This window comes from Nothobranchius furzeri, chromosome 13 (genome assembly GCF_043380555.1).
Source record: "Nothobranchius furzeri strain GRZ-AD chromosome 13, NfurGRZ-RIMD1, whole genome shotgun sequence".
NCBI lineage: Eukaryota > Metazoa > Chordata > Actinopteri > Cyprinodontiformes > Nothobranchiidae > Nothobranchius > Nothobranchius furzeri.
The window spans coordinates 55,226,233-55,237,298 of record NC_091753.1 but is presented as its reverse complement, the minus strand read 5'-3'; the positions used below and the strand labels follow the sequence as shown (position 1 = coordinate 55,237,298).

The 11,066-nt window shown below is 41.6% G+C and overlaps 1 protein-coding gene across 1 annotated transcript; it reads left to right on the top strand.

The window, feature by feature from the left end:
* Window positions 1-2,272: 2,272 nt before the first annotated feature.
* On the top strand, window positions 2,273-10,471 carry LOC107379975 (protein FAM222B). The gene is made up of 3 exons (XM_015950935.3): window positions 2,273-2,409; window positions 6,348-6,472; window positions 8,334-10,471. The coding sequence occupies exons 2-3, from the start codon at window positions 6,391-6,393 to the stop codon at window positions 10,247-10,249; spliced, it is 1,998 nt and encodes a 665-aa protein (XP_015806421.1). The 5' UTR covers window positions 2,273-2,409; window positions 6,348-6,390; the 3' UTR covers window positions 10,250-10,471.
* Window positions 10,472-11,066: the final 595 nt, after the last annotated feature.

Below are 11,066 nucleotides of genomic sequence, written 5' to 3'. Positions count from 1 at the left end.
GACACCATTAGTTTTAGTAACACCTGGGCTCCCAAGGCCTATTCTGACAGGATGGACGTTACGGGACCCTGAAGGATTCCAGTTGGATGATTGGAGGATTGTTTAGGAGGATTGGAATGAACAAACTGATTTCAGTGGTGAAGGGTTAAATGAGTGAGTGAACCCACTCTGCTAGCTTTAAAAGTCAAAGAGGAGCTCTAGGATGGACACGAATAAAGGAACTGTAAAGTAGAGGTAAAGTAGGGCAGGGCCAACGTTAGCAGCTGTCATACGGTGCATTTGAAATGTTTGAATTTCATTTGTCTTGTTATGTTATGTGAAAGGTTAGAGCACAGTCTCGTGTTTAGAGTTTTGTCATGAGAACATTGAGATACCTCACATGCTGATGGCATCTAAAAAATATATATTTTGTCAAAATAAAAAATAATTTTAATCACAATTGAAACCTGCCATCCTAGAAAAACATCGTCCAATCAATGTGCACGTCCTGTTCTCACTGATTGGATAGAAATCCCTCCATCAAACTGTGTGTGTGTGTGTGTGTGTGTGTGTGTGTGTGTGTGTGTGTGTGTGTGTGTGTGTGTGTGTGTGTGTGTGTGTGTGTGTGTGCGCACAAGCGAATTGCAAACTGGCATTGTGATTTTGCACTACTTAGCCATCCTTACGCTGACAAAAATGTAACTAAGTAACTTTTACTTTGAGTACATTTTATTAACGATACTTTTTACTTTTACTTGAGTAAAAATTTAGGCAAGTACTTTTACTTGTACTTGAGTAAAAAATTATCAAAGTATTGGTACTCATACTTAAGTAGGAAATTTTAGTACTCTTTCCACCTCTGCATATTACATAATGCACTTCCAAAAAAATGCATCATCCAAGCCCAAGAATATCTAAAATATCAATTTATTATTCCAAACCTTTCTACCTTATATGCAAAAGATCTTCCATTAACTGACAGAAAATGCAATAACCTTATAAGATCAGATTTAAATGATTATTTATTTCCTGAAAAAAAAAAACACAAAAATAACATAATTTACTAATTTGATAAAGGGGCTGCACAGTGGCTAGAGCTGTTGCCTTGCAGCGAGAAGGTCCTGGGTTCGCTTCCCGGCCTGGGATCTTTCTGCATGGAGTTTGCATGTTCTCCCTGTGCATGCGTGGGTTCTCTCTGGGTACTCCGGCTTCCTCCCACAGTCCAACAACATGACTGTTAGGTTGATTGGTCTGTCTAAATTGCCCTTAGGTGTGTGTGTGTGCATGGTTGTGTGTTGTCCTGCGATGGACTGGCTCTCTGTCCAGGGTGTACCCCACCTGATTGCCCGTTGACTGCTGGAGATAGGCACCAGCCCCCTGCGACCCCACGTGGACTAAGCAGGTTCAGAAGATGGATGGACTAATTTGATAAAACAGCTATTGAGAAAATAAGAACTATCTACCTAAAATTATCCATACAACCAAAAGCTATAGAAACCCACTTTAAAATAATGAATGCAATCTATCCTTCAAAAGAGTTAAGAACTTGTATTAATATTGATAGCAACAACTGCTGTTTTTGTGAAAGTCATATAGAAACTAGTTCATGTCTTTTACGAATGTCAGAAAACACAATTTTTCTGGAAAAATCTAGAGAGGTGGATCAAAATAAAAATACCACTTCAATTTCACATTACTAAAGGTTTGTTAATATTTGGAATTATAATCAAAAATACAGATAAGGAATTCTCCTATAATATCATCCTGTTTAGACAATTTTTTATCCATAAAAACGAATTTTAAAATCACCCCGTCTCAATGTTTATTTAACTGAATTTCAATGATTCCAAAGTCCCTGAAACACCTCAACAAATATAACGAAAATGAATATAACATATTAGCTGAACTTCCTAATTATATGATAAAAGCCATACCACCATTGAAAGCTGTATTCTATTTGTTCTTTATGTATAAAAAAATATTATTTGGTTCACTTAATTTGTATTTACCAATGTCATAGCATGTTAACTGCTCCTTTTGAATTTTGATTTAGGATTTAACATTTCCATGTTTGTTTGTAAATGAACTAATTAAAGTTCTTAAAAACTTTACAGAAGATTTTACTTGATGTCGTTTTGCCATTGTTTAATTATGATTATCGGGCTGTTTTCGAAATCGGTTATATGTTTGATAATAAAAATTAAACAATAAAATAATAAAAACCTGTTTTGTTTTTGAACAGGCGCTCGACAATTGTGGGGGGGGGGGGGGTCCTCCTCTCTGCGCATGCTCAGTCGACGTTGCTGCCGTAGCTAGACAGCAACACGGAGAAGACACTAAACCGGTATGGTGTCGTCGCTCTTTTTAAGCTGGCACTGTTATAACCCAACAAAATGAAGTGAAGTTCCCCAACTCATATCATCTATAGGAGTAAGTATGAACCTGTTTGTCACGCGTCACGCTCCCGTCCTCTTAAAAGTAAATTTAAAGCTCAGCGGTTGGCCTGGTCACAAGCACAAAGAAGCTGCTTATTTATTGTGGTTATCGACTCGAAATTAACATTTCAGTCGACGTAATTTCATCATTTTCGTTTCATTTAGTGTAGAGTTGCCCCTCCGCTGATCCGCCAGTTTGTGTCCAGTTGTAGATAAGTCGTCGTGTTTATCAGGTCGTCATCGATGTTAGCTGAAACTATAGCACATTAGTCATGGGTTGCTAAACAGATGGCTAACGTTAGTTAGCTAGCTGCTCGCTGTTAAAACTAAACAAGAGTTCAAACAGGCTAAAAACCTAATAAACGTTTTACTAAAAATGATATCACAGTAACAGGTAGTTGAAATGTCACTATTCATTTTTGTTTTGTGCTTTAAAATCATCTTAATGTTCAACTGACATTTTGAAATCATTGTTTTAGCTTAAAGCATTTCAGGTACGTTAAATAGGTTAAAGAGTGGCCATTTCTTTTTATTATTTTAAGCGTTAAACTAAAGCGAAAACTATGTAGCACACCATGCCTTAAAAGCTTCCTGCAACTCAGCGTAGGTGAATAAGTGATGAATCATAGTGGGTGACAGTGGGTGATCACAAGGCTTTTTCTACAGAAGCAGATAAGAAGTTAAATCCGCTGTAGAGCTGAAACTAATGACTGCTGTTACTTGTGTGTTAACAGGCATTGTTCAGTATCCTACACAACAGCCTGACATGGCTTATGTAGTGAACATTCTTGACCTGTGGTGTCCAGATTTAAATTAGTGGTGCAGTTGGTATCACCGTTGCCTCAGCTTGATGGTCACAGGTTCGAATCCCGTTTTCAGTTCTGCATGGAGTCGGCATGTTCTCCCAAAACTACTCTGATATCCTCCCACAGGCCAAAAATATGCGTGTCTGTTAGATTGTGAATTATTTTTGGATTGAAGTGTCTGCAAAATAAACAAACATAGGTCAGCATAGCAGAGTTGGATATTATGTTAAAACTGAAATATTTTTATTGTGAAACTTTAAAGGTGTTGTTTACTCAAAAAACATTTTTAATCAGTATTTCTGATTCTAATGGGTCATTCTGAAGTTTTAATGCAGGCTGAACATGGCAATAGTCTCCTACACCTATCTCCTGCATTAGCTTCTGATAGAAAACAGACGTTGAAACTCAAGGATTAGAACATCCTGACAGATCTACGTCACCCTGTCACTTAACATTCATGGATTCACCCATCGTGACTCACAACGTGGAAGGCTGTTTTTTTAGTGTCCAGGAAACAGCAGGGAATGTCTCGACTAGTAGAAGCTAACTGTTAGCATTAGCAACTCCACCACACAGCAGAACTCCTCCAGGTTTGTGATATATTTGTGGAGATAAAACATCAGCGGTAGAGTGGTAAAATCATGTTTCTGTTAGCCAATCAAAGACCAGATGTCAAAATATCAGGATTGATTGATTGATTGATTGATTTAATTTATTTAAGTGTCATACACCATAAAGGTGCCCAACCCACACGGGCTTATTAGACACTACAACATTTATTAAATCATAACATGACTGCGTGATACAGAGTAATACACAACATTGCTAAACAAACACAAATATGACCTCATATTTCTCATATGGGGTATAGAATCCTTTGGCGTCTGTACCATGCCTTTTCCACAAATTTAGTTAAAACAAAAATATTATTTTCAAACAACCAATACATAATTTCAACTTCCTGCTTCCAAAATAAATCTGGATTTTTCGACTGGATAAGTTCAAATAAGGGCTCTCTCAAATCACAATACAAGGAACAATGAAAGATAAAATGGAATTCATTCTCAACCACGTTGGAATCACAAAACTCGCATAGACGAGAATCCCAAGGTATTCCTTTAAATCTTCCCGCTTCCACTGCCAAAGGGAGGGTGCCCGTTCTTATTTGAGCACAGAGAGATCTTTGTCTTCTTGTTAACTTACATTTGAGATATAATTCTGTATTATAATCAGTTGTGCACATAAGTGGTCCGCAGGTGCGCATGCGCTGTCAAAATAAACAATGCACACCTGAAAAAAAGGCTGCAGTACACATTTGCACACCTAAGACTTTGTGGAGGAAGGAAGACATTTCTGGAGAATTTTAAAGATGTCCAAGAAGCAAACTCCATTAAGTAATTATTTTGGTGTTCCTCCGCCTCCAAAAAAACGTCAGACTGAGTCGGAACCGCAAAAGAAAAGGGTATTCGCGGAGAAGTGGCTGCAGGAGGTCAGCTGGCTTCAAACAAACGATGAACGCACAGAGATTTGGTGCAGATTATGCCGTGAAAATCCCACCCTCGCAGACAAAAACAGCGCCTTTTACATAGGCACTAAAAACTTCAATCATCCAGCGTTTGATAAACATACTAACAGCAGAGAACATCAGAAAGTTGTTCGGGAAGTCAATAATGAAGCTGAACGCAGTCAGGACCATGATGAGGATGATGAGAGTGTAGAAATAAAAACGGCATTTATGCCATTTTAAAAACTTCAGTGCTCTGAAGTAGTAATTTAGTTAAGTGCTTTAAATGTATTTTATGTGATGTTTGTTATCACAAAAGCAGCTGTTTATACATTGTGTTTTACATTCAGACAATTCAGTCATGTTATTTGAAAATGAGAAGGTTTAAGTTAAGCTGGCAGTATTTACCTGTTGTACTTATTGTTTTCAGTCAAAATTAAAATATGCAGCTTCATCAACGCATTACTCTGTTTTGTTCCTATTGTGAGTTGAGTTAAGAATTAAGTGCATTAAAAATGTGAGGACCAAGCAGCAACCATAGGTTCTCCCCTGAGTACCAACCCAAAAATATTATGTGCACCCCTGATTATAATCCCTTTTAAATTGTACATCATTTCTAAGTTTTGGTTTATTCCTAATATCCTTCTTCCATTGTTCCCTGTATTTTACACCCAACTCCTGTCTGACACAATTAATATCACATTTGAAGTTATTTTGAAGAATTATGCCCATATCTAAATTAGCTAAAATCACTGAAATATCTCTAAACCATGGATGAAAATTTGTTTTATTCCAGTTAGACTCCAAATCCTGTCACCTGAAGGTCTCCTCTAATCTTGCAATCTCCTAGATCCTGAAACAGGCACAGCAGAGTAAAAATTACAATGCATTCATTCCTACTAGAGACCCCTGCAGATGTGTTGATTAAATGAGTAAACCCCGCATTTAACGAAAATAATTATATTCCACAGACTTAATGGGGTAGTTTAGTTTTTGTTAAAATAAATTTGAGCCATAATCCTCAACAAGAACAGAGTCTGTCCGTCTTCAGTCATGTGCTGCATTTAGTCTATTTTATAAGTTGTGCTGAAGTTTACTTTTTGTTAAATCTGTCACAGTTTTTAGTCCCATTTACCTGGAAAGTATATTAAGGAACATTTGACGTTGTGGTTTTAATTTTTTTGTGTTTTTTTTTGTTAAGCCTCACATCCATGAAAACCCTAAAAAAATATAAAGGGCCTATCTGCATCAGCAGCCACGTTGGTGGGCCAAAATTCCTGTCGCTTTTCAGCAGGACGTCCTTCTCTGCTGTTGAAGTTTGTCTCCAGTCCAAACCTTCAGTTTTCATTCAAATGTAGCTTCTCTGTTGGTTCTGGAGATGCTAGCTTGTTGGCTTGCAGCCTGCCATCCTGCTGCATTTATACGCTACTTTGCTGGTTGAAAAGGGCTTTTAACATCTCCATGTTTTGCTGACCGCGTTGTTTGCACAGCAAGCTTTTACGGAGCCATGATATCACTTCATTTCATGCTTCCATTTGCAAAAGGTCAAACAAAACTAAATGTGAAAATCAGCCACAGCAAAGTAGTCGGCTGCTGACTTGCACCTGCTCTGTTTGTTCCCAGTATGAGAAGAACGTGTCCAATGCAGCATTAGAGGAATCGTGACATGCTGGCTTGTTTGCCAGCATTAGGAGACCCTACCATCCGATTTCTTCCTTGCACGCAGATGAACACTGGACCTCAGAAATGTAAGCATCCTTTTAAGCATTTTTATGGTTAGACTTGTTTTTGTCAGGTTTACGTGTAGGGTTGTCACTAGGGATGCACCGATACGATACTGGTATCGGTATCAGCACCGATACCCATACCAATGCCAGTATCGGTATCGGTAAAAGTTAACCAATACCAGGAACCGATACCAATGCAGTTGCTTGAAAATGGCTTCACTGTAACTTGTCATTTCTGATCACCTAATATTTTAGTTTTGTGATTATTTCCATTCCTATATTTTACTTTTTATCTACCTCACAGTCTTTTCCTGTTGAAAACAGAGAATAAAATAAAATCTGTATTCCAAATCATTGCATTTTTTTGTGTGGTAGAAGTATCGGTATTGGTAATAGGTATCGGCGAGTACTCAGATCCAAGTATCGGTTTGTAAAAAAGTGGTATTGTTGCATCCCTAGTTGTCACGGTGTGAAAATCTAACCTCACGGTTATTGTGACCAAAATTATCACGGTTTTCGGTATTATCGCGGTATTTTTTTAAACGTGCTACATTTTCACACAATTAAATAAACCCTGTATATCAGGAAAATATTGTCCTCAGTTTGTGTCTAAATTTTGCCTAAAATGTGTTATTTTGTAAATATTTTGTTTATTTGTTTACATGTTTCCCCTTTAGTCTTTAAAATACCAATATTTGCTCATAACTTCTTATTTTTTGTCTGTTTGATGTCATCATTTTAAAAATATTAGATCAGATGATACTCAGTACTCAAGTAGCCTTCTAATCAGATACTTTTTTACCCTTACTTGAGTAATAAACCCTATATCAGGTAAATATCGTCCTCGGTTTGTGTCCTTCCAGTGATCTTTGCAGATGTGGGAAAATGTCATCAGGCAGTAATCATTGTTAAATTCATAATTATTCTCGGAGAGAGACCAACTCTTATCTGCCCCTGGGAGCCCCGTAATGCATAGCGTCATTTCAACATGGCGGTGTGTCCGCGACACGGTTTATATGCAGGTAGCGGCGCTGCGGCTGCTTTATATAGCGACTCGTTGCATTCTCCCTCAACCCAAATCCTCGGATCACGCATTTTAGCTAAAACGCTAACATTAGCTTGCCTTGCGTTGACTGTAGAGTTGTGGGTGATGGTCACGCAGATGTGTCATGAGATTTGAAGCGTTGCTGCCTTTCACAGACACTTTTTCTGCACGTGCTGCAAACAGGATAGCCGTCTTCTATCAGCTGTCCCTCGGCATTCTTCACATATCCAAAAGATGCCCGTACTTCCCACTTTGTCTTCTTTGATGGATAATAAATGTCCTGAGCGCTGCCGTCTCCTCCTTTGGCCATTATTTCAGCTTTAGCTTCAAGAAAGTTTTGGTTGTAAACAACAAAGTGCGCATGTGACGCCGGCAACTTCAGCAGATGATACGGTGGCTGGTAAGGGTCACCGCGCCTACACCGCAGCCACGGTAATCCATCAAGATAATTTTTTTTTAAAACAAGACTGTTATTATTATTGTCAACTTTTTTTTACCGGGGTTTACCGCTACACCGGTTACCATGACAACCGCATGGCCCATCAAGTATCAAAATTACCTGAGCTTTTGATTTGCTGTCATTTTTCTTTTATAAAATGGAGTTCGAGGTCCCTAAACACACAAGCAAACTATTACATTGTTGTTTTGCTATAACATGGATGGAGGGTGAATGGACGATGTTTTCTATTTTAAGTGCAGATATGAATAAAAGCAATGTGAGCTGTTCATAATTTTGACAAGCTGCTTAAGTTTTGAATCATAGCTTAGAGAACTGTTTTGTGTTGAATCCCAGTCAACGACCCTTTCTGTAGTTTTTTAACCTTGAACTTCCTGCAGGGGAAACTACACAGAAGATGAGATCTGCCGTCTATCCAACCCCAGCCGAGTTGGATGCCTATGCTAAGAAAGTAGCCAACAACCCTCTGACCATCCAGATCTTCCCCAACAGCATCAAGGTTCCTCAAAGGAAGCACGTGCGTCGCACAGTCAACGGGCTTGACACGTCCTCGTCCAGCCAACGCCACAGCCCCTACGCTTCTCAGGTCACCTCCAGTGGAGGCCTGCTGGCTGTCCTTCGAGCACCTGTTAAGGGCTTCATCAAACAGTCGCATAATAGCCGCACTAGACAACAGAAGGCAGTCATGAACCCTCAAACTGGGCCGTACGCCACTCAAAGCACTTTAAATCTTCCTCATTCTGCTCCGCACCTACCAGTCCCCTCCCAGCCTGCAACCCAGAAGCAGAGTATGGCTCACGCTCCGGCCCTGCAGCAGCATCAAAGTTTGGCTCATTCAATGACTCTACAGCAGCACCAGCCCCAGGCTTTGCAGCAGAGGAGCATGGCCCATTCTCACGCACTACAGCGGCAGCAGAGCATGCCCCAGGTTCCGTCTACACAGCAGCCGAGACTGGCTCACCCACAAGCACTACAGACACAGCAGGACCTGGCTCGCACCCAGACTCTGCAGCAGGGCCCGTCTCTTTCATCAGTCATTCCACAGCAGCATCTTTCTCATGTGCACACTCTGAAGCATCAGACTGTTACTCCACAAGCTTTAGTTACTCAGCAGGGAGCCACTCAGGATCTGCGCCACCCATCTGAAGGAGCTCAGCTTCAGAACTTGCCACACACCCAGGGGCTCCCCCATGCAGTGCCTACAGGACCTCCATCCATGTCTAACAACCTCCAGCAGCCCCCTGTAGGACAGTATGGCCCACGGAAGCTGCCAGATGTGGACGCCCCACCAAATGTAACTGTATCTACCTCCACCATACCACTGTCGATGGCAGCCAGCTTGCATCAGAACCGGCCCAGTGACCTGAGCAGCATTGTACACCAAATCTACCAGCTGTGCCAGGCTCGGGCCGGCATGGGCATCACCTCAGTCTGTGAGGGCCAGATTGCCAACCCCAGCCCCATTAGCCGCAACCTGCTGATCAACGCTAGCTCGAGGGTGTCTCAGCACTCGGTTCTGGGCAGTGGTCCCAGCTGCCTCATGGTGGGACACCCAGACCAAGCTGCAGCTCAGACACCCAGTGGTACACTCCACTCTCAGACCACTACCGCTGCTCCTAACGATATGGCTACCTTTCACACTGACAGCGAGAAGGTGCAGCAGCTTAAGCACCATTTGCAGCAACAGAAACAGCAGCAGCAACATCTGCAGCAGCAGCAGCAGCGCTCCTGGGCCCAGCATCAACTGGCCCACATGCAGCAGCCTCCTGAAGGAGTTCACCCCTGCAAAAACCCGAGGTTGGAGCTGTCGGGCGAGTGTGCTTTCCCGTCTCAGAACCTCAGCTACGCCCACAAGCTGCCCAATGCAGCACAGGGCTTTCCTCTGAAACACCCCACTGAAACGTCACACTCTTCCTCCCCCGTGAACTGCCCGGGAGGGTCTATGCCTTACATTAATGGGCACTACATGCAGCTGCCTTGGAGCAGCATCCCAAATGCAGCAGGGAACAGTGGGAATGGTCTTCAAGACCTGCCGGTGGATTTCCATAGAGGGCAGGCTTCTGCCGCTACAGACCGCATTCCAGGGGCAAAATACAGGCCCAGCAAAGACGGGCCCCCCACTGGCCACTCAAAGATGATGCAGAGAATGGACTTTTTAGGTGAGGATTTTCAGATGCCCGGTTTACCGGATCCGAACATGGATGTGGTACAGAAGATGCACAGGTCTGCCATGGGCCAAGTAAAGGATTCCAGTAACAGCGGAGGTGTCCACACTCACCACCCAGGCTACCATTAAAATGTCTGCTTGTTCTTTAGTGCTTATTTTTAATTATTATTATTAGCACTTTCAGTTTCTGTCCTGTATGTTTTTTTCTTCAGTCTTGAACAGTCAGGTAGATTTTATTGCTTCAGCGCTGAAAAAGGCCCTGCGCTGGATTGCGTCCGTGATTAACCGCAAGGAGGCGCTCCACTTCCTCCACGGGTACCCAAACAGAATAAAGCGGATTTGGAAAATGAATGAATGAGTTGGATTTGGAAACCTGCGAGTCATGTGGGTTTACACTATTCCTCAGGTCTTAAGCCATGCTGTACCTTTGTTACAAATGAAGGGTTTGTGAACTAGTTTGTGAGTCTTCTCATCACTGGCGTGGATGTGCTGCTCTGTGTGTGTCCGTGTCGTTCTGTATGTTTTCATCCGCCGCTGAGTTTCCTCTTGCCTCACGATTCTCACAATGCTCCTTTTAGGTTAACGTTTATCAGCATATATGGCCTTAAACCGGCCCAGTGGCGAGCTTTAGGACACCCTTGTGCTAAGTTGCAGTGAAAGATGTGGCCCGAGTTATTAAGGTTGTGTGTTTATGCAATCAATCACTTTCAGTCGGAGGAAATCCACATTCTGTAACAGCCCAGGCGATCCGGGTTAGAGGTCGACCGATATATCCGCCTACCTCAGGTCCGGATCGGTTTCCTTTAGCGCCGTGCATGTGTGAACGTTCTCCGCTTCTGTTGATACTGTAGTTTTATATTACTTTCACTTTTTAATAATTCTAGAGGTTTTTTTCCTTTTTAAAGATGTTTTATTGTTTGTTGTCCGTCTGTCGATCACGCTACTT

Coding starts and splice junctions, on each gene's coding strand:
- LOC107379975 (XM_015950935.3), top strand. CDS start 6,391: ATGCTGGCTTGTTTGCCAGCATTAGGAGACCCTACCATCCGATTTCTT. Junction 6,473..8,333: donor GAACACTGGACCTCAGAAAT/GTAAGCATCCTT, acceptor AACTTCCTGCAG/GGGAAACTACACAGAAGATG.